We start from the raw sequence: 23,587 nt of genomic DNA, 5'->3' as shown, positions 1-23,587 counted from the left end.
AGGGTTTTTTGTTGTTACTACATAGCCATCATAAGATTAGCAAATGTCCCTTTGATAATGTTTGGTATTATGTATGATACAAAATGGAAAAGAAAGGGAAATTTTATGGAGTGAGTTCTAGAAACAAGTAGATTCTTCAGTTTAGTAGATGGATAGAAGTGAATTATTTAGAGAAACATGTTCTCAAGGAATTTGGTACAATAAAAGTGTCTAGTTCCTTTAAAAAATTTTGGAGAGTATTTTCAGTTTGGTCTTATTGAAAAATACTTCATATCAACACACATTTTCTTTTATATACATATACTAGAGATACAGATATTTGAGAAAAGGAAAATGAAAACTTTTGGAGATATTTCATAGCTATGATATTTTATGGTCATTTCAGCCCCACTCTATTATCTAACTGTAACCTGCAGTTAACAGAAATGAAAAAATTTGTTCGAAGTTAGTTTTACAAGCTAAATAGAACTGGCTGACCCTAGGTAAACTTGAGAAGAAGGTCACATTTACTTTTGGTGAATCATTTTCCCGTTATATATTCGTTTTCTCCATCTGTTTGTCATAACCCTTTCCCACAGAAACTCTATTATGTAGACTTTTCATGTTACCTTCTACCATTCTGGGCTTGCCACTGTCACATTTCATTTCATGTTGAAATTTGCCTCTATTTCTTAGTGATTTGGGGTCCCACATGCCTACTGGTTAATATGATAAAGTAACATAGCCTAATATTCTAATAGTAGTAATTTAGAGTTTGGTAACCAACTAATATATGTGAAGATGTTCTGTTGAGTCAGTCAGCATCTTCCCCTCTCACCAACCTCACTGCCTTTCCCCCATCTCACCTCAACATCTTTAGATTGATTCATTAGTAATTTTAATGGTGAGAATATACATCCAGAAAAAAGGAAATGGTAGAATAGTAAATTGTTGGGTGAGATATTTGGGGCCAGGAAAGGCTTTTACTCTCTGTCAAATTATTGTATATAATCCCTACTAAGCCCATTCCTTTTTGCCTCAATACTGTGAGATTGTGTCATTTTAAAGAACTCAGTCTCATTAACTTTTTTTCCTCTGTAGTGAACCATTCATAATATTTTCTGGTGGGCTGTCCTATGACAAAGCTTGCAGAAGACCAAGTTTAACCATCATGCATGGAAAAGCAATTACAGTGCTTGAAATGGATCATCCTATTGTTGAATTTCTAACTTTATGTGAAACACCCTATCCAAATGGTAAGTAACTAAAATGAAACTATTAATGTTGAAAAATCATTTTTGAAATGATAAGTTCCTAACAAAATTAAGCTTAAATATTTTTAGTTTTAGCAGCTGATATCGACTGTGATACAACACGGTGAGCTACAGGTGCTGGAGCAGGTTCTGCAGCTGTACCTACTTGAGAAAATGGAAGTAAGACAGATGTAGTGCAACAGTGCTGGAGTTTCAGGTTCTAATATCAGGTAAGTGCTTTAAACTTTGATAAGGATGGTGGAAGCTGAGCTGGGAGGGTCCACTCAGGGTCCGGGGTGAAATCACTTGGAGAAACTGAGGTCTCCTAATAGCCTTTCCTAGGCCAGCTCCACCCATCCCAATCCTGTGCCAATCAAAGTTAAAGCACTTACCTGATATCAGTGATCTGTAACTCTGGTGGTGCTGCATCTGTTTCACATCTGGCTTTGCTTCAGATGCAACTGTAGCACCTGTGATTGCTCTAGGATTGCTGATGTATGGTTAGTGATTTATTCCAATTTTGAAAATAATTAGAAGAGCCTTTGGGAGGAGAGGTGCTTATGTATTTTTATTATCCCAAATATAAAGACTTCGTAAACGTAAAAAAACAGTCTAAACTTATATGCAAACTGTATAATGGAATCTAATGATGAAATATTTTAATAATGGAATCTAAAAATTGAGAAGGGTGAAATATAAAAAGGGAAATATGAGTTTATGATTACAAAAGGTAGTATGTATATATATATATTACTACATTTTCAAGAGGGAACATAGATGTAGGGAAAGGAGCACTGTACTTGGAGACAGAGTATTTGGGCTTATGATTTAGCTCTGTCACTTACTAGCTATGTGACCTTGGACAAGTCACTTCATATTTACAAGTTTGATTAATCATTTGAAGAAAGAATATAATATTGATACCAGATGATTACTGGAAGGCCAAAGGGAATATACCTTATAAACTATGAAGATAAATAGCTATTAGTTTTATTATAAATGTATTCATTGTTTTAAATTATTGAGTTTCATATTTAAAAACTGAAATAAAGTGATATAAAATAACAATCAGTGTGGCACTTTATTCCCAGAGTTTCCAGGGGCAGACAAATTACTTGTGTTGTAAATTAACCAACAAATATTTATTGGATGCTTCTATGGCCTCAGTATGACAAGAACTTGTTGAGAATATGGATGAAGTATGAAACTGATCTCTGATGTCAAATCAGAAAATCTGGCCACATGAGGAAGATAATTATGACTTAAGTTTAAAAAACATAATGGCTTAATTAAGCGCTGAGTTATACGAATCAGAGTTTAAATAATGTACCAATTTATAGGCTAGTCAGGTAGTCGATGACTGAAATATTCATGCAAAGCTTCATAGAACAAGTAGGATTTAGATAGGGCTTGAAGAATGACTTGGGCCTTGAAAATAATATTGAGTAAAGGTTTTAGAAATTGTGAGGTTTTGCTAGAGTGAGATCAATTCAGAGAAAAATTTGAAAGCCTTTTGTAGGTATTTGGAAATAGGGAACTACAGAGGAATTTTGAGGAAATATTAAGTGAAAGAAAGCAATGTTCTAGTGTGTGGGTTTGAAGAGAGAGACCCTGAAATCTAAAACTTCAGATTCCAACTGGGAGGCTTTTGTGGTAGTGTACATTAAAATGGTCAAGATCTGAAACAGAGTGCTGCTTGTAGGAATGGAAGATGAAAACCCATTGAATTTGGTCAACAACTGGATTAGGGAGTGATATGAGAGATGAGTCAAAGACAACATTTTAGGAATAGTGGTTTCATATGAAGTAATAACAGTTCTTGGAAAGAGAGAAAAATAAGTTTGAGTCAGTAGAGTTGTTTAGAGAGCAGAAAAGGAGAGGGAAAAGGTCTTTAATATTTATTTTTGAGTCATCAGAATATAGATGCTCTTTGGAGTTGTGAGAATGAATGATAAAGGAACAAAGAAAGAAAGAAAGAACAGAGGACCAAAAGCTGAGCTTAGGAAAATGCCTTCTACTAAGGAGCCTCAAGAAAAAAGGTGTGCATACCAGTAATAGAAACTGAAAATGTGCGGTTGCCAAGATCAAACACTATAGGTATATGTGTATATACATTTGTGCACATCAGTAGAGATGTTAGGACAGTTTCTAATAATGTTAAACAAATTATAAATGTACTGTAACCAAGCCTAATCACTTCCAAGCCACATATATTACTTTGCTTTTCAGAGAAGTGGTAATGAGGATGGAACTTTTTACTTACTAGGAGCTGGGAGAAATAGTTTAACTTTACTCAGTAAAATATAAGTGTATTTTATTAACTATTTCTGATTAAAACAATAGTACATGAAAATGCCAGAAAAGAACCCTACAATACACAACAGTATATAGTGAAAACTTTCTCACTGCCCTTCCAGGGGCAACCACTATTACTAAGTTTCTTATGTATTCTCCCCAAATAATGTATGCATATATGCATTATCTTTTTTATACAAATGACAGCATACTCTATATGTTGTTCTGTTTCACACTTTTTTCACTTAACAGTGTACAGTATTTTGATTATGATTCCATATTAGTAAATATGGAACTTTAATCTCCTTTATAGCCACATAATGATAAGTGTTATGCATATGTTAAACAAAATACACTTATTAACAGTTTTTAATATTGCTGAATCATTTGTGACATCTGACAATTCAGCCTATTTCTCAAAGAACACAAATGCCTAATCCTCTTATCTCAGGGGGCATTGCCCAGAGTAACTAACCAACTATACTCCGAATTTGTCAGTTTTGCATCTATATTTAATTGTATCTGGTCTTCTACAAGTGTCATAAATAATGCATTTCTCTTCAGAGAAGTAGTATTTATGATAGAGCTTTTCCATCTTGTTGGGGGCTAGGGTTAAAAGGCTGAGCCTGCTCAAAAACAACCAATCTAATAAAAAAAGTAATACAGTTGGCATCTATTGAGTACTTACTATAAGCCAGCCTTTGCATCAAACATTTTTATATACATCTAATCTTTATTAACAGTCTAAGGTAGTATTATTTTGCCATTTCAATGGGTAGAGAAATTGAAAATCAAAGAAGTTAACTAATTTGCTTAGGATCAAACTGTTAATAAATAATAGACACAAATTGAACCTAACACTGACTCCACAAGAAATCTTTTTATTCAGTGGTTACCACAGCACACCAAGTACTTCTACAAACGTGAAACTTTTGCTACCAGTTTTTATTATTTGAAAAGAAACAATAATCTAAAACAGGTGTTATTACCTAAAATAAAAATTTATTTAAGACTTTTGCTCATTCATGCCAATGTCTCAGCTGTTTTATTTTTGTAGCCATTGCTTCCCAACCAGTGATTTTCCTAGAGAGGGATGAGAAGACAAAGAGGAAACTAGTAGTATTCTTCAAACTGAAAAACAAACAAAAAAATCCCCAAACCCCAAAACGTTTTGAAATAATGTTGAAAACTTAAAACAGCTCTAAGAGATAAGGGAGAAGAGGGGAAATGCCTCAGTTTGAAAAAGTTTGAGTAGCAAATAGTTTGAGGACTGTATACTGTTGTATAAATATGCACCCAAACAAGGTCAGGCTCCTCAGTTTTTGTTCTTTTGTGTTTTTTTGATTCTAGTTTTTCTCTCATAGCTTGTGACTTAAAAAATAAATATGAATAGGTTCTGTAGCTTCTCAGGACTGGAAGGACTGTGAAGGCCATCTATTTTAATTTACCATTCAAGACTTGAATACTCTTGAATACAAAATTCCTGCCAAGTGATTGTTGAGTTTAGGATTAAATACCTCTTAAACTAGCCAGTAGAAACTGCTGGTATAATGAAAACAGCATGCATTAAAGTTTCAGGTCTATAACTTACTAGTTTTGTAACCTTGTGCCAATCTCATAACCTCTTTGGACTCCAGTTTTCTTTATGAAATGAAAAAATGATGATACATGCTCTAGCTACTGAGAATCAAATACCATGTATGTAAAATGTTTTTGTAAATACTTTTTTCCTTAAATTGAGCTAACACTGTAACTGTGGCTTTCCTTTATTAGTCCTTTATTACAGATGGAAAGCAATGTCTTCCTTGACCACTATAACTAAATTAGTGTTCCCCCACCAACCAGAAGTCATTTCTTATACTATTACCCTTGTTATTTTTTTCATAGTTCACTTTACTTTCTGAATTAATCTTATTTGTTTACTTGTTCATTGTTTACTTGTTCATAGATTGTAAACTTTATTAGAACAAAGACCTTGTCATTCTTATTCCCCATATATCCTTTGTTCTTAAGACAGTTTCTGAAACATCTTGAAGGAAGGAAGGGAGGATGGAGAAAGGGAGAAAGGAAGGGTTGAATTTTAAGAACTTGAAAATCCTAGGCTATCCTCAGACTCTGATTTTTTGAGATATATACTCCTGGGCACATAGTAGGAAGTCTTTAAGTACCTGTTAAATCACATTGAATTGAAAGTAATTTTTTTAGTATAAGGAGTGTTGCTCTCATAGGGAGGTGAATATGTATCACAACTGAGAGAAGCAGAACTGTTTCCTTAGTATATCTCCTGTAGGCATGAAATCAGATCTGAAATGGAAGGTTATGGAAGACTAAGATAAATGTGAGATGGAGGTGACAGACTCACTCTCTTCAAATAATCTACTACTATCATGATTATTGAGATAATATTTAACTCTATGCTATGCAACTTCTCATTTTTTCCTTGTTTCCTATAATGGTCTTAAACATTGTTTGAGAAACACAACATATATATATATTTTTTGAGTCCCACGTTTTTCTTTTTCTCTTTTTTTTAAACATCTTTATTGGAGTATAATTGCTTTACAATGGACAACATATATTTTTAAAAAGTGCTCTTTGTTACTTCTTATTTTAGCTCATACTTTGGTCTTCTCAAATCATTTAAATAACATTTATACAGGAGATAAAGGAAATACAAGTTTGGTGATTTTATAAAATGTTAAATATGAAAACTTTTCCATTTTTCTTTTCTACTTGTAGAATTTCAAGAACCCTATGCCGTTGCTGTACTTCTGGAGAAAGATCTCATTGTAGTTGATCTGACACAAAGCAAGTAAGTTGTCCATGTACGGATTAACACTATTTTAGACTCTATTTATTGCAATTAAAATATAGGAGGACATTATAGATAATTGGCATTAGAATTCTTTAGATGGTAAATATTCTTTATGTGTAATACTGTTTTGCTAGAATTACAAAAATGTAATTTGGTTCAATAATGAAAACTAAACCAGGAGAGTTTAGGGGACACTGAGAATATTGTAAGATATTTTAAAGGCAACACCTAATGTTTAAAAAGATGCCTTTGGGGACTCCAAACACATAAAATGGATCACATTTCTGCTATTTCCCTAAGCAAAAAACAATTGTTACAAAAATTACATAATGTACTGTTTGTCCATCTGCTCTATTGACTAAAGAAAAATGGCACATGATAAAAGTATTATTGAACTACTGTGGCAGACGATACAGAAGATCAGGATCTCGAGGCAAGAGATGATAGATGCCTTCTTTTACTTTCTTTTCTTTTTCATTATGTTGTGGGCAGTAGAAACAAATATTAAATATTGCTGTTAGAGTGGTGCTCTCCACTACTTTACATGTACAGTAAAAGTAGACTTGAAACTGATGAACACTGTCTTCCTGCTACATATTTTCATTATCAATGATGATAGGCATGAAGCTCATTTTCCCTCATTCTTTGTTCTAGACTCACTGATCATTTTTTAGCCCGTTATATTTGCAGAGCTTTTGTACATTCTCTCTTCTCTGCATGGAATAATCTTCCATTCCTTTTTCTCCTTACTAACATCTATAAGAATCTCAACTCAGATATCGTTTTCTCAGTAAAGAAAATCTTTCATTATCTGTATAATTTGGTCAAATATCCTATTAAGGGCTGTCTTAGATCCATGTTCCTATCCTTCATAGCTTTGACACAGATGAAATTTTCCATTTGTTATTGTTTTAAAGATTGTCTCCCTACTAGACTGTAGGCCTCATGAAGGACAGGTTTTGTCTCCACATGAAGTAGGTTCTTAATAAATTTTTGTTGGATGAAGTACAGTCTGAGTTTTACTCTCAGTGTAGTTTGTGAATGTAAGAGCCAAAGTTCTTCTTTGTGATAATTTGCATCACATAGTATTTCAATATTTTGAAAGGGAATAGGGTTGGTCCATAATATCACCGTAACTGAATTCTGCCTAGCTGCTGTATTTATCAGCATAAAACCTGATTAAGTTTTGTGTACGAGTGTGGATTTATGCCTCTTTCTCTAAGTTCTAATATAGGTTTTATTAAAATATACTTTTCTGATCTCACTGGTAGTCACCTCTTCCTTCTGTGCCATATTTGTTGGTTCCTCATACCTTGTCTAATTGTCTAACATCCTCCAAGGCCCACTATACTTTGTCTTTAATACTCACATTCTTTAGCATATACATTTATTCTTTTTAAAACTTTTTTATTGTGGTAAAATACATATAACATAAAAGTTACTATTTTTATACACTAATTCTTATGCTTTTCATTACCTTATATAAATATGTGAATTGACGTTTTGTTTGCACGTTTTTATCTAATATTTTGCCTTCTTCAGCACCATGTTTTAAAATCTATGTGACATTCCTATTTTGTTGTCTATTACAAGAAGTTTAATGTGGAAAAACTGAACATGTTCTCTTTCCCTCCAAATAGTTACTTTTAGCCATGTTTAATGTTAACAATTAAATTGCAGCTTTGTACTCATTTTTCAAATTAATTTATTCCTTCCTTCCTTCTTTTCCAGTTAATCCTCTACATGAAAGCAAGCATTAGGGCTTAAAAATTTTTCCTCTTCTTGGATTTACATCTTTGTTTACATTTCTACAACAACCAGTTCACACTTTCACATGTAAATTTTTGTAATACATTTTTAGTTATTTCTTTCTTAAATGTCATTTTTCTACTCTTTGCCAATATAATAAAGTTATTTTCCCCAAACATTTCCATGATATTGTTCACCTTCTCAGGAGTGTATCATTGTAATCTCTTGCTATTATCAAATCCCAAATTGTAGATCTGATCTTTAAGGTGATGCACTTATTTTACTTCTAATTCTTCAATATCAGAAATATTGATAATTTCTGCTCTGAAACAGGGAACCTCTGATCCATTCAGTTTAAACTACTTGCCATTTATTAAACACAACTTTCTCCTTTCCATGTGATTTTGCATATACTACTATTCTTATCTGGGAAACCATTAAGATTGGAGGGAAGAGAACCGCTGTCAACACACACATACACACACACACACACACACACACACCAAACTCTTTCTGGTGTTTGAACTAAGTTTCTGATTAAGTTCCTATAATATGGGGAAAATTATTTTTAATAGTCCTCCCCACCCCCCAAAAGCACGCTGTATCAGAAGTAACATGATCACACAGACTGAGAACGGATGCAGCATAGAATAATACTCCATTCCATCTACTACAGTACCTGGTACATCTGGTACATGAGAAGTGTACAATATATTGTGGTTCTAAGAATTCTTAATTTGGTTCTTACTGATACCCCTTTTAAAAATGATATATGGCTTGAGGATATGAAATTTACTACAGCCATAGGTCTGCATTTCCCCTGTTTTCTAGTTTACATAGGAAACAATCTTAAACATGTGTAATCACACACATACCTACATTGCACACACAACTTTCAGTTACTCCCTATAAAAATACAAAACCAAAATACTTGCCTATATATTATGTCCCTTGGAGAGCATGTAAAATTTTCTAAGATATTTTAATACTTGTATTATATAAATATATAGATAAAATTGTATGTAGATAAAGTACCTAGTTGATAATGTTTTAATAACTGACTGATAAGTCAACTTGCTACATATTTTCAATTTAACATAATTTAGTCTATCCATTTTAGAAAGTGATATCACTGTGCAATTTTGAAATTACTGGAAAGAAAATGAGTTTATTCAAGTAAAATTCTACCAGTATTCATATTACATTTTATAGATATATATTTTTAAAAGAGAATTCTTATTCAGGTGATCATTGTTTTATGATGCTTAAAAAACAATTATGTGAAATATATTCAATATAATCAATATTTAGAAGAGTTTAGGGTTTGTTTTATAAAAGTTATTTCATTTTTATATCAGTGCAAAATGACACTAATATATTATCTTTATCTATTAGCTTTCCTATCTTTGAAAATCCATATCCTATGGACATTCATGAATCACCAGTTACGTGCACAGCATACTTTGCTGATTGCCCACCAGATTTGATTCTAGTGCTCTACTCTATAGGAGTCAAGCATAAAAAACAAGGATACAGTAATAAGGTAAAAGCAACAATTAGAAATTTTCTTGTATTCATATCCATATCATATGATCATACTTTTTTCTGTTATTTTCTGACTTTCCGTAGAAGAAAACTTGAACTAAATTCTTTTCAAGTCATAAGCTGGCACCTATAAAAGACATAATTTCTGAAATTCAAATTTCCTAAATGCTACATAGCTTTAAGTCTACGAGAATATAAATTTCTTATATAAAAAGTATACAATTATCTACTAAGATATACTTACCTATCATATATATTTATATACTAAATATATGTTTAAACTAACATATGCTTGAATCATAAGATGTTACTTTTGATTATTTTAGGTGAAGGATTACGTTTTAAGAAATTCAGGAGTCAACTCTCTCTAGTTATTTCTTATCAATCAATGGTTAATAAGACATAATTGTCAAAGACTTTCATTAAATAACTTTCTAGAATTCCATTTTGTTATATTTAACTACAGGATTCAAATACTTACAATTGTAATAGACCCCCCTATTATGATTTCTGTTATTTGAACAGGACTGTTGAGATGGACAACTCCAGGGGGCACAATTTACATAGTATTTTGTGTTAAATGGCACCACCATAGTTTGGAGGTACATAGACTACATGGAAGATGTAGCAACACCACATTTGTATGATTAAAGATACTTCTTTGCATTTTTAATATGAATGGTAATATCTGTTAAAATCTATATTTTTAAAGGATATGAAATTTTGCATTTGGAATTGTTTGTTCAATGAAGGAGTTAAAAAATAGGTACACATTTCATTCTTCATTACTTAACAGCTATTTATTTTTAAGTGAAACTTTTACTGTTATTTTAAAATATTTTTATTTTAAATTTCTAAGTTATTTAAATTTAAAAAATAAAACTTATAAATTCTTCCCACATAATCTGTTTAGGAGTGGCCAATCAGTGGAGGAGCTTGGAACCTTGGCACACAGACATATCCAGAAATTATTATTACTGGGTAAGTGGGATGTGATTTATGAGTTTATCAATTTATCATCAAAAAGATTTCATTGAATTTTCACACTTTCCCATAATTGTGCTGTAGGAATGCTGACAGTTTAAATTAAAATATAAGACACAGCTTCTATCCAAAGATTATAACCTTTATAGAAGATAAAATCAAATCATTGAAAACATAGACATATAACAAAAATAAGTAAGTATAGATTATAAGACCAGAAGAAAGTCAGAGATAGAAAAATCATGAGAGATTAGTCAAAGAAGAATTTCTGTAGAAATCATAGATTATTAGCCTTAGACAGGCCCTTACCAATATCTCTTGATTCCATCTAAATCCAGGAATCAGTGCTCTGTATCTCCATCAAGTGGCTATTTAAAGTATACTTCAAAACTTATAGCACCGGAAATGTTGTTACTTCCTATAGCAACCCATTTCATGCTCTAATATTAGGAATGAAAATGGAAACATAGCAACAGATAAAGATAAGACTTAAAAGATCATAAGGAGTTCTGCTTATGAGGTATGGAATAGATGCACTTTTCCCTATTCTTCCCACTAAGTACAATTAAAACCCCTGGATATTATTATAATATGACTGGAAAAGATGGAGAGAAGTCAGACTGGATAGGTCCCCAAAGACTCAAGGAATGACATGGAAGTGAGTTTCCTGGCTTTTCTTTTTGCCTCATATATCCCAGAATTGGAGCTGAAGAAGCTGGCAACCTGGAGCTCCAGGCACAAACCTAAAAAGCCCAACGAAAGCTAGCTCTCTCTAGCCAAAAGGTGAGGAAAGGAGAAGCCTATAAAGACAGTAAACTTTTAGAAAATAATCTTTCTATTATAGCTAACCAACACAGAAAAAAACTATGACTCCACCCCTACCCACTTCATCAAAGGTTGAGTGGAGAGCGTGGACTTTCACCCTCATCAGGCCATAATAAGGTGCCTCAACTTGCCCATGAAGGGGGTGTCAGTTTCTGACACTGAGCTAAGGCTGAGTAGGGTGCTGGGACTTTTAACCCTGCTGAATGGTAGTGAAACTCTTTACCTGTGGTGACAGAGATAATGTGGGGAGAGAATTCCCAGCACTGCCCAGCAGTAATGAGGAGCCATATACCCTCCCCTTTTTTGTCAATGGAAGTCCAGTGAGGAAGGAGGAAAGAACAGAGCTTAAAAAGTTCATAAGGAAATAATGGTTGAAAACTTCCCAAATTTGGCAAAAGACATGAACCTAGAGATTGCAGAAGGTGAGCGAACCACAAGAAATTCACAATAAGACACATCATAGTCAAACTTTTGAATACTAAACACCAAGGAAAAAAATATGAAAACAGCAAAAGAGAAATCACACCTCACCGACAGGGCAAAACCAATTTGAATGATGGCATATTCCATTAGAAACCATGGAGGCCAGAGGAAACCTGAATCTTTTTCAAGTGCTGAAAGAAAAGAACTGGCAACCTAGAATAATATACCCAGCAAAAATATTTTCCAGGAATTAATTAGAAATTAATACATTCTAAAATGAGGGAAACTAAGAGTATGTCAACATCAGACTACTCTGAAAGAATGGCTAAAGGAAATTCTGTAAACAGAAAGCAAATGATAAAAGAAGGAACCTTGGAATATGAGGAAGGAAGGAAGAACACAGTAAGCAAAAATATGGGTTAATACAATAGGCTTTCTTTCTCTTGAGTTGCTAAAATTATATTTGATGGTTGAAGAAAATATTATGGTTACATTGTTTGATGTGGTTCTACATATGTATAGAGGAAATATTTAAGGTAATTATAAATGGGTGAGGGTAAACTGGTATAAAGAAAGGTAAGGTTTTTATACTTCCCTTGAAATGGTAGTATGATAACACCAGTAGACTGTGACAAGTTAAATGAATATTACAATGCAGTACCTAAAGCAACGCTGTAAAAAGATCTGGGCTAAGAGATACACTGAAAAACATTATTGACACATAAAAATGGATGTACTAAAATAATTCAATTAACCTACAGGAAAGCAGGGGGAAAAAAACAGTGACAATAAAAGAGGGAAAAATAGAAAAGAAAAAAAAAGACGGACTTAATTAATCATGGAAGTGTTAAGGCTTAAATGTAAATGGTCTAAATACATCAATTCAAATGCATTGATTAGCGGAGTGGATTAAAAAACATAAACCAACGCTATGCCATTAACAATACACTCACTTCAAATACCACAGTATAATCAGGTTTAGAGAAGAAGGACAGAAAAATACTTTATAAAAGAATCAATGGAGGGCTTCCCTGGTGGCGTAATGGTTGAGAGTCCGCCTGCCGATGCAGGGGACACGGGTTCATGCCCCGTTCTGGGAGGATCCCACATGCCACGGAGCGGCTGGGCCCGTGAGTGATGGCCGCTGAGCCTGCGCGTCTGGAGCCTGTGCTCTGCAATGGGAGAGGCCACGACAGTGAGAGGCCCGCGTACCGCAAAAAAAAAAAAAAGAATCAATGGAGAGTGACATCAGCAAGATGTCAAAATAAGTAGCCCCAGACCTCGTTCTCCCACAGACACACTGATGCAACAATATATGGTCCAAAAACCTTTATGAAAACTCTAGAAACCAATTAGGAAATCATAGTACCCCAGGGGAGCTCAAAGCCAAGAGTAGCCATACTGAAATGGGTAAAAACAGCCATTTTATTTCAACTATATCAGCTTCTTCCCCAAATTGGCACAGCTCTTGTTCAGGAGGAATCTTCTCTCATGAGAGGGAAGTAGTGGAGTAGACTGTACATCCAATGTTCCTGCTTTTCAGGGGACTTCCAAAGAGACTAGTTTTTATCTCCCCTGAGTCAGAGTACTGATGGAACCTGGATGCCTGGGGGCTGCAGAGAACAAAAGAGAGCTCAGTGGCTTATTGAAGTGCTAAGAAACTTGCAGAACTAAGACAGATAATAGAAGGAGCAAGAGATGCAAGCTCCTGAAAAAGAAACCAGCAAACCTCTCTAATTGGGAAATTACACATACAGTCCCAGAGAAGATGCATCCCCATTGAAGGTTTGAGAGACCCCAAGGATCTTGAGCTTGGAGAAGGTCTTCCCCTGTATAAAGCCTTCCATAACAGGTGGCTGTTTTCCAAATGCTAAATTCACAGTAAAAAATAACAAGGTGCAGGAAGAAACAGACAAACACAACCCAATCAAAGGAACAAGATAATTATCTAGAAACTGACCCTAAACAATTTGGTATCTGTGAATTACCTGACAAGCAGTTGAAAATAACTGTCTTAAAGAAGCTCAATGCATGAAAAGAGAACACAGGTAGACAACTAAATGAAATCAGGAAAATGATGTATGAATGAAATGAAAATATCAACAAAGAGGTAGAAACTTTTAAAAAGAACCAGAAAGAAACTCTTAAAGAGAAGAATACAATAACTGAATTGAAAATTTTACTAGAAGGGATTAACAGCAGATTTAATCAGAAGAAAGAACCAGCAAACTTGAAGATAGGTAATAAGAAATCACTGAGTCAGAGAAACAAAAGGAAAAAGAATGAAGAAAAGTGGTGAATGCCTAAAGGACTTATGGGAAACCATCAAACATACCAGTATAGCATTATGGAAGTCCCAGAGGACTAGAGAGAGAATGGGACAGAGAACCAATTTGAAGAAATCTTGGCTAAAAACTTCTCAAATCTGAGGAGGTAAATGGACTTCCATATTCATTGGTTATGTATCAGGATATTCTAATGAGGATGAACCCAAAGAGGTCCACACTGAGACACATTATAATTGAATTGTCAAAGACAAAGAAACAATCTTAAAAGCAGCAACAGAAAAGCTACTCATTATCTGTATGAAAAATGTCATGAGATTATCATTGCATTTCTCAGCAGAAATATTACAGGCTAGAAGGGAGAAGGATGATATATTTAAAGTGCATAAAGAAAAAAGAAAAGCCAGCCATGGGACACTATATCTGGAAAACTGTACTTCAAAAAAAAAAGGAGAAATAAAGACCTTCCAAGATAAACAAAAATTGAAACCAGGGCTCCCCTGGTGGCGCAGTGGTTGAGAGTCCGCCTGCCAATGCAGGGGACACGGGTTCGTGCCCCGGTCCAGGAATATCCCACGTGCCACGGAGCGGCTGGGCCCGTGAGCCATGGCCGCTGAGCCTGCGTGTCCGGAGCCTGTGCTCCGCAATGGGAGAGGCCACGACAGTGATAGGCCGTGTACTGCAAAAACAAAAAACAAAAAAACCAAACTGAAACCATTTATTACCACTATACCTGCCTCACAAGAATTGATAAAGGGAGTCCTTTGAGTTGAAATGGATGAACACTAGACAACAAAATGAAAGCATATGAAAATATAAAGCTCTCTGGTAAAAGTAAATACACAGACAAAAACAGTATCCTGTAACACTGTAGTGGTGGTGCATGAATCACTTTAAATTCAGGTATAGAATTTAAAAGATAAAAGCATTTTTAAAAACTATAACTATAGGAGGGAAAGCTTCGGAGCCGCAGAGGAGAGCACAGCAACAGGGGTGCGGAGGGCAAAGCGGAGAGATTCCCGCACAGAGGATCAGTGCCGACCAGCACTCACTCACCAGGCCGAGAGGCTTGTCTGCTCACCTGCAGGGGCGGGCGGGGCTGGGAGCTGAGGCTTGGGCTTCAGTCGGAGCGCAGGGAGAGGGCTGGGGTTGGCAGAGTGAACACAGCCAGAAGGGGTTAGTGCACCACGGCTAGCCGGGAGGGAGTCCGGGGAAAAGTCTGGACCTGCCGAAGTCTGGCAGGAGACTTTTTCTTCCCTCTTTGTTTCCTGGTGCGCGAGGAGAGGGGATAAAGAGCGCTGCTTAAAGGAGCTCCAGAGACGGGCGTGAGCCGCAGCTAACAGCGCGGACCCCAGAGACGGGCATGAGACGCTAAGGCTGCTGCTGCCGCCACCAAGAAGCCTGTGTGCGAGCACAGGTTACTATCCACACCTCCCTTCCAGGGAGCCTGTGCAGCCCGCCACTGCCAGGGTCCCGGGAGAATGCACAGCGCGCCTCAGGCTGGTGCAACGTCCCACCGGCCTCTGCCACCGCAGGCTCGCCCCGCATCCGCACCCCTCCCGCGCACCGTCCTGAGTGAGCCAGAGTCCCCGAAGCAGCTGCTCCTTTAACCCCGTCCTGTCTGAGCGAAGAACAGACACCCTCCGGCAACCTACACGCAGAGGCAGGGCCAAATCCAAAGCTGAGCCATGGGAACTGTGCAAACAAAGAAGAGAAAGGGAAATCTCTCCCAGCAGCCTCAGATGCAGCAGATTAAAGCTCCACAATCAACTTGATATACCCTGCATCTGTGGAATACATGAATAGACAACGAATCATCCCAAATTGAGGAGGTGGAGTTTGAGAGCAAGATTGACTCTTTTTTCCTCCTTTTCCTCTTTTTGTGAGTGTGTATGTTTCTGTGTGAGATTTTGTCTGTATAGCTTCGCTGTCACCATTTATCCTACGGTTCTATCCGTTTTTTTTGTTTCTTCTTGTTTTTTTTTCTTAAAAAAATTTTTTTCTTAATTTTTATTTTAATAACTTTAGTTTATTTTATCTTACTTTATTTTATCCTCTTTCCTCTTTCTTTTCTTTCTTCCTTCCTTCCCTCCTTCCTTCCTTCCTTCCCTCCTTCCTTCCTTCCCTCCCTCCCTCCCTCCTTTCTCTTCCTTCCTTCCTTCCTTCCTTCCTTCCTTTCTTTCTTTCTTTCTTTCTTTCCTTCCTTCTTTCTCTCTTTCTCTCTTTCTTTCTCTCTTTCAACTTTTTCACGCTTTTATTCTGAGCCATGTGGATGAAAGGCTCTTGGTGCTGCAGCCAGGAGTCAGTGCTGTGCCCCTGAGGTGGGAGAGCCAACTTCAAGACACTGGTCCACAAGAGACCTCCTAGCTCCACATAATATCAAATGGTGAAAATCTCCCAGAGATCTCCATCTCAACACCAGCACCCAGCTTCACTCAATGACCAGCAAGCTACAGTGCTGGACACCCTATGCCAAACAACTAGCAACACAGGAACACAACCCCACCCATTAGCAGAGAGGCTGCCTAAAATCATAATAAGTCCACAGACACCCCAAAACACACCACCAGACGTGGACCTCCCCACCAGAAAGACAAGATCCAGCCTCATCCACCAGAACACAGGCAATAGTCTCCTCCACCAGGAAGCCTACACAACCCACTGAAACAACTTTAGGCACTGGGGAAAGACACCAAAAACAACAGGAACTACGAACTGCAGCCTGCAAAAAGGAGACCCCAAATACAGTAAGATAAGCAAAATGAGAAGACAGAAAAACACAGCAGATGAAGGAGCAGACTAAAAACCCACCAGACCTAACAAATGAAGAGGAAATAGGCAGTCTACCTGAAAAAGAATTCAGAATAATGATAGTAAAGAGGACCCAAAATCTTGGATATAGAATAGAGAAAATGCAAGAAACATTTAATGAGGACCTAGAAGAACTAAAGATGAAACAAGCAATGATGAACAACACAATAAATGAAATTAAAAATACTCTAGATGGGATCAATAGCAGAATACCTGAGGCAGAAGAACGGATAAGTGACCTGGAAGATAAAATAGTGGAAATAACTACTGCAGAGCAGAATAAAGAAAAAAGAATGAAAAGAACTGAGGACAGTCTCAGAGACCTCTGGGACAACATTAAACGCACCAACATTTGAATTATAGGGGTTCCAGAAGAAGAGAAAAAGAAAGAGACTGAGAAAATATTTGAAGAGATTATAGTTGAAAACTTCCCTAATATGGGAAAGGAAATAGTTAATCAAGTCCAGGAAGCACAGAGAGTCCCATACAGGATAAATCCAAGGAGAAACATGCCAAGACACATATTAATCAAACTGTCAAAAATTAAATACAAAGAAAACATATTAAAAGCAGCAAGGGAAAAACAACAAATAACACACAACAGAATCCCCATAAGGTTAAGAGCTGATCTTTCAGCAGAAACTCTGCAAGCCAGAAGGGACTGGCAGGACATATTTAAAGTGATGAAGGAGAAAAACCTACAACCAAGATTACTCTACCCAGCAAGGATCTTATTCAGATTTGATGGAGAAATTAAAACCTTTACAGACAAGCAAAAGCCGATAGAGTTCAGCCCCACCAAACCAGCTTTACAGCAAATGCTAAAGGACCTTCACTAGGCAAGAAACACAAGAGAAGGAAAAGACCTACAATAATAAACCCAAAACAGTTAAGAAAATGGGAATAGGAACATACATATCGATAATTACCTTAAATGTAAATGGATTAAATGCTCTCACCAAAAGACACAGACTGGGGCTTCCCTGGTATCTCAGTAGTTGAGAGTCCCCCTGCCTATGCAGGGAACACGGGTTCGTTGCCTGGTCCGGGAAAATCCCACGTGGCGCGGAGCGGCTGGGCTCGTGAGCCATGGCCGCTGAACCTGCGCATCCGGAGCCTGTGCTCCGCTACTGCAAAAAAAAAAAAAGACACAGACGGGCTAAATGGATACAAAAACAAGACCCATTTGTATGCTGTCTACAAGAGACCCACTTCAGACCTAGAGACACATACAGACTCAAAGTGAGGGGATGGAAAAAGATATTCCATGCAAATGGAAACCAAAAGAAAGCTGGAGTAGCAATTCTCATATCAGACAAAATAGACTTTAAAATAAAAACTATTAGAAGAGACAAAGAAGGACACTACATAATGATCAATCCAAGAAGAAGATATAACAATTGTAAATATTTATGCACCCAATATAGGAGCACCTCAATACATAAGGCAAATACTAACAGCCATAAAAGGAGAAATCGACAGTAACACATTCATAGTAGGGGACTTTAACACCCCACTTTCACCAATGGACAGATCATCCAAAATGAAAATAAATAAGGAAACACAAGCTTTAAATGATACATTAAACAAGATGGACTTAATGGATATTTAGAGGACATTTGATCCAAAAACAACAGAATACACATTTTTCTCAAGTGCTCATGGAACATTCTCGAGGATAGATCATATGTTGCGTCACAAATGAAGCCTTGGTAAATTTAAGAAAATTGAAATTGTATCAAGTATTTTTTCTGACCACAATGGTATGAGACTAGATATCAAGTACAGGAAAAGATCTGTAAAAAATACAAACACATGGAGGCTAAACAACACACTACTTAATAACGAAGTGAACACTGATGAAATCAAAGAGGAAATCAAAAAATACCTAGAAACAAATGACACTGGAGACACGACGACTCAAAACCTATGGGATGCAGCAAAAGCAGTTCTAAGAGGGTAGTTTATAGCTATACAATCCTACCTTAAGAAACAGGAAACATCTCAAATAAACAACCTAACCTTGCACCTAAAGCAATTAGAGAAAGAAGAACAAACAAAACCCAAAATTAGCAGAAGGAAGGAAATCATAAAGATCAGATCAGAAATAAATGAAAAAGAAATGAAGGAAACGATAGCATAGGTCAATAAAACTAAAAGCTGGTTCTTTGAGAAGATAAACAAAATTGATAAACCGTTAGCCAGACTCATCAAGAAAAAAAGGGAGAAGACTCAAATCAATAGAATTAAAAAGGAGAAGGAACAACTGACACTGCAGAAATACAAAGGATCATGAGAGATCACAACAAGCAACTCTTTGCCAGTAAAATGGACAACCTGGAAGAAATGGACACATTCTTAGAAATGCACAACCTGCCAAGACTGAATCAGGAAGAAATAGAAAATATGAACAGGCCAATTACAAACACGGAAATTGAAACTGTGATTAAAAATCTTCCAACAAACAAAAGCCCAGGACCAGATGGCTTCACAGGCGAATTCTATCAAACGTTTAAAGAAGAGCTAACACCTATCCTTCTCAAACTCCTCCAAAATGTAGCAGAGGGAGGAACACTCCCAAACTCATTCTACGAGGCCACCATCACTCTGATACCAAAACCAGACAAGGATGTCACAAAGAAAGAAAACTACAGGCAAATATCACTGATGAACATAGATGCAAAAATCCTCAACAAAATGCTAGCAAACAGAATCCAAAAGCACATTAAAAGGATCATACACCATGATCAAGTGGGGTTTATTTCAGGAATGCAAGGATTCTTCAGTATATGCAAATCAATCAACGTGATGCACCATATTAACAAATTGAAGGAGAAAAAACATATGATCATCTCAATAGATGCAGAGAAAGCTTTTGACAAAAAAAAAAACACCTATTTATGATTAAAACCCTGCAGAAAGTAGGCATAGAGTGATTTTTCCTCAACATAATAAAGCCATATATGACTAACCCACAGCCAACATCGTCTTCAATGGTGAAAAACTGAACGCATTTCCACTAAGATCAGGAACAAGACAAGGGTGTCCACTCTCAACACTCTTATTCAACGTAGTTTTGGAAGTTTTAGCCACAGCAATCAGAGAAGAAAAGGAAATAAAAGGAATCCAAATCAGAAAAGAAGTAAAGCTGTCACTGTTTGCAGATGACATGATACTATACATAGAGACTCCTAAAGATGCTATTAGAAAGCTACTAGAGCTAATCAATGAATTTGGTAAAGTAACAGGATACAAAATTAATGCACAGAAATCTCTGGCATTCCTATACATAAATGATGAAAAATCTGAAAGTGAAATGAAGAAAACACTCCCATTTACCATTGCAACAAAAAGAATAAAATATCTAGGAATAAACCTACCTAAGGAGACAAAAGACCTGTATGCAGAAAATTATAAGACACTGATGAAAGAAATTAAAGATGATACAAATAGATGGAAAGAGATACCATGTTCTTGGATTGGAAGAATCAACATTGTGAAAATGACTCTACTACCCAAAGCAATCTACAGATTCAATGCAATCCCTATCAAACTACCACTGGCATTTTTCACAGAACTAGGACAAAAAATCTCACAATTTGTATGGAAACACAAAAGACCCCGAATAGCCAAAGCAATCTTGAGAACGAAAAACGGAGCTGGAGGAATCAGGCTCCGTGACTTCAGATTATACTACAAAGCTACAGTAATCAAGACAGTATGGTACTGGCACAAAAACAGAAAGATAGATCAATGGAACAGGATAGAAAGCCCAGAGATAAAACCACACACATATGGTCACCTTATCTTTAATAACGGAGGCAGGAATGTACAGTGGAGAAAGTACAGTCTCTACAATAAGTAGTGCTGGAAAAACTGGACAGGTACATGTAGAGGTATGAGATTAGGTCACTTCCTAACACCATACACAAAAATAAGCTCAAAATGGATTAACAACCTAAATGTTAGGCCAGAAACTATCAAACTCTTAGAAGAAAACATAGGCAGAACACTCTATGACATAAATCACAACAAGATCCTTTTTGACCCACCTCCCAGAGAAATAGAAATAAAAAGAAAAATAAACAATGGGACCTAATGAAACTTCAAAGCTTTTGCACAGCAAAGGAAACCATAAACAAGACCAAAAGACAACCCTCAGAATGGGTGAAAATATTTGCAAATGAAGCAACTGACAAAGGATTAATCTCCAAAATTTACAAGCAGCTCATGCAGCTCAATAACAAAAGAACGAACAACCCAATCCAATAATGGGCCGAAGACCTAAATAGACATTTCTCCAAAGAAGATATACAGACTGCCAAGAAACAGATGAAAGAATGCTCAACATCATTAATCATTAGAGAAATGCAAATCAAAACTATGATGAGATATCATCTCATACCAGTCAGAATGGCCATCATCAAAACATCTAGAAACAATAAATGCTGGAGAGGGTGTGGAGAAAAGGGAACACTCTTGCAGTGCTGGTGGGAATGCGAATTGGTACAGCCACTATGGAGAATAGTATGGAGGTTCCTTAAAAATCTAAAAATAGAACTACCATATGACCCAGCAATCCCACTCCTGGGCATATACCTTGAGAAAACCATAATTCAAAAAGAGTCATGTACCAAAATGTTCATTGCAGCTCTATTTACAATAGCCAGGAGATGGAAACAACCTAAGTGTCCATCATCGGATGAACGGATAAAGAGGATGTGGCACATATATACAATGGAATATTACTCAGCCATAAAAAGAAACGAAATTGAGCTGTTTGTAATGAGGTGGATGGACCCAGAGTCTGTCATACAGAGTAAAGTAAGTCAGAAAGAGAAAGACAAATACCGTATGCTAACACATATATATGGAATTTAAGAAAAAAAAATGTCATGAAGAACCTAGGGGTAAGACAGGAATAAAGACACAGACCTACTAGAGAATGGACTTAAGGATATGGTGAGGGGGAAGGGTAAGCTGTGACAAAGCGAGAGAGTGGCATGGACATACATGCACTACCAAACGTAAAATAGATAGCCAGTGGGAAGCAGCGGCGTAGCATAGGGAGATCAGTTCGGTGCTTTGTGACTGCCTGGAGGGTGGGCGGGAGGGAGACACAAGAGGGAAGAGATATGGGAATATATGTATATGTATAACTGATCACTTTGTTATAAAGCAGAAACTAGCACACCATTGTAAAGCAATTATAGTCCAATAAAGATGTAAAAAAAAAAAAACAAAAACTATAACTATAAAGGTGTGTTAATGGTTACAAAATATAAAGAGATGTATTGATAATTTACAGCATCATTAACATTAAAGTGAGGGGAGAGAGAAAGGAGTAGTGTTTTTTTCAGTTATAACGTGCTGTATTACTTAACGTAGATCACATCTTCCGTTGTTAATCCTCAAATATGCATTCATGGCATCGTTTTCAAAGGCTTCTGTCCATTCCCAACACAAAATATTAATCCACCCTCCACTGAAACCTTTGGTTTATTTTCAAACAGATCTGTGATGTAAACAACTTCATGCTCTGGATCTTATGGGGAATGGAGGCTCAGCTCACCTGAGGACAGGTGGTCATGCCTTGCCCCCGGGGATTCCTGTGGGTCAAGTGGGCCCTGAGAGGAGAGGGGGCTAAAGGCCCTGAGGACTAAGGGTATTTTGGGGTAGATTTCTAAGGGTGACCCCTCACACAACCCTAAACCTTAAATACACCATGTGATTTCCACTAACCCAGCAGCATCTACCCTAGGCAACAACAAGGCCACACCTATTCCAGGAGGAGCTCAGCCACTAGGAAACAGGCCCTGGAAAAAGTACTCAGTGGTCTCAGGTGTGCTATGCGTGATATCTCTAGCTCAGTGCTACTGAATACGGGTCTGAGGGAATAATATCTGCACCAATAAGAAAACTTGTTAAAGGTGCCATTTCATGAGCCCCACAGGAGAATCATAACTTACAGTGGGGCCCTGATTCCCTCCAAATTTGTATGCACTTTAAAGAATCAGAAGAAATGTTTGCTATGTGGTTGCCATGCAGTTTCCCACTAGTATTACATGATGAGTATTTAGAAATTACATCACATGTGCCCTCCCCACAGAGTCTGTCTATTGATCTGGGTGGGAGCATCCATGTTGTTTTAACTCCAGGTGATTCTAAGTTTAGACCAGGTTTAAGCCCAAGGGCTGCTGGGTACATTGGTGAGAGTTGCTTCCAGTCTTTAGTCCCTTTGCCTTTGGGAAGACATCAGTGTCTGCTCTACATGGTATTGGAATGGGCAGGTCAGTGTAGCCCACTTAAGGAGTAGGGTTTTTGTATGCAATTGAAGTTAAATTGTCACTTTAAAATAGATCAGTATAACTACAAGATGTTTTACATAATACACAAGGTAACTGCAAAGAAATTGAACAAAAGAAAGTGAGAAACAAATCAAAACATGTCACTATAAAAAATCAATGAAACAAAAGGAGGGCAGCAAGAAAGGAAACAAGGGGCAAAATAAATACAATATAAGCATAAAACAACTTTTAAATGGCAGTGGTAAGTCCTATACTATCATTTCTTTAAAGATAAATGAATTAAACTCCCAAATCAAAAGACACAGAGTAGAAGAA

General features: G+C 36.5%; 2 protein-coding genes across 6 annotated transcripts in view; both read left to right on the top strand.

Moving 5' to 3' along the window:
• Positions 1-23,587, top strand: part of SLC15A2 (solute carrier family 15 member 2) — a 779,020-nt gene that overhangs the window by 154,838 nt on the left and 600,595 nt on the right. The gene's annotated exons all lie outside the window — the stretch shown is intronic.
• The window catches only part of STXBP5L (syntaxin binding protein 5L), a 361,807-nt gene that overhangs the window by 186,220 nt on the left and 152,000 nt on the right, over positions 1-23,587 (top strand). For all 5 annotated transcript variants that reach the window (XM_033403324.2, XM_033403323.2, XM_004278542.4 and 2 more), the window contains exons 11-14: positions 1,081-1,235; positions 6,267-6,339; positions 9,487-9,634; positions 10,550-10,617. In XM_033403324.2, the coding sequence (XP_033259215.1) occupies positions 1,081-1,235; positions 6,267-6,339; positions 9,487-9,634; positions 10,550-10,617 (444 nt within the window). The remainder of the gene's footprint in view (positions 1-1,080; positions 1,236-6,266; positions 6,340-9,486; positions 9,635-10,549; positions 10,618-23,587) is intronic.

This window comes from Orcinus orca, chromosome 5 (assembly GCF_937001465.1).
Source record: "Orcinus orca chromosome 5, mOrcOrc1.1, whole genome shotgun sequence".
NCBI classification, from domain to species: domain Eukaryota; kingdom Metazoa; phylum Chordata; class Mammalia; order Artiodactyla; family Delphinidae; genus Orcinus; species Orcinus orca.
The sequence above is the reverse complement of the archived record's forward strand: the minus strand, read 5'-3'. Positions and strand labels throughout refer to the sequence as shown.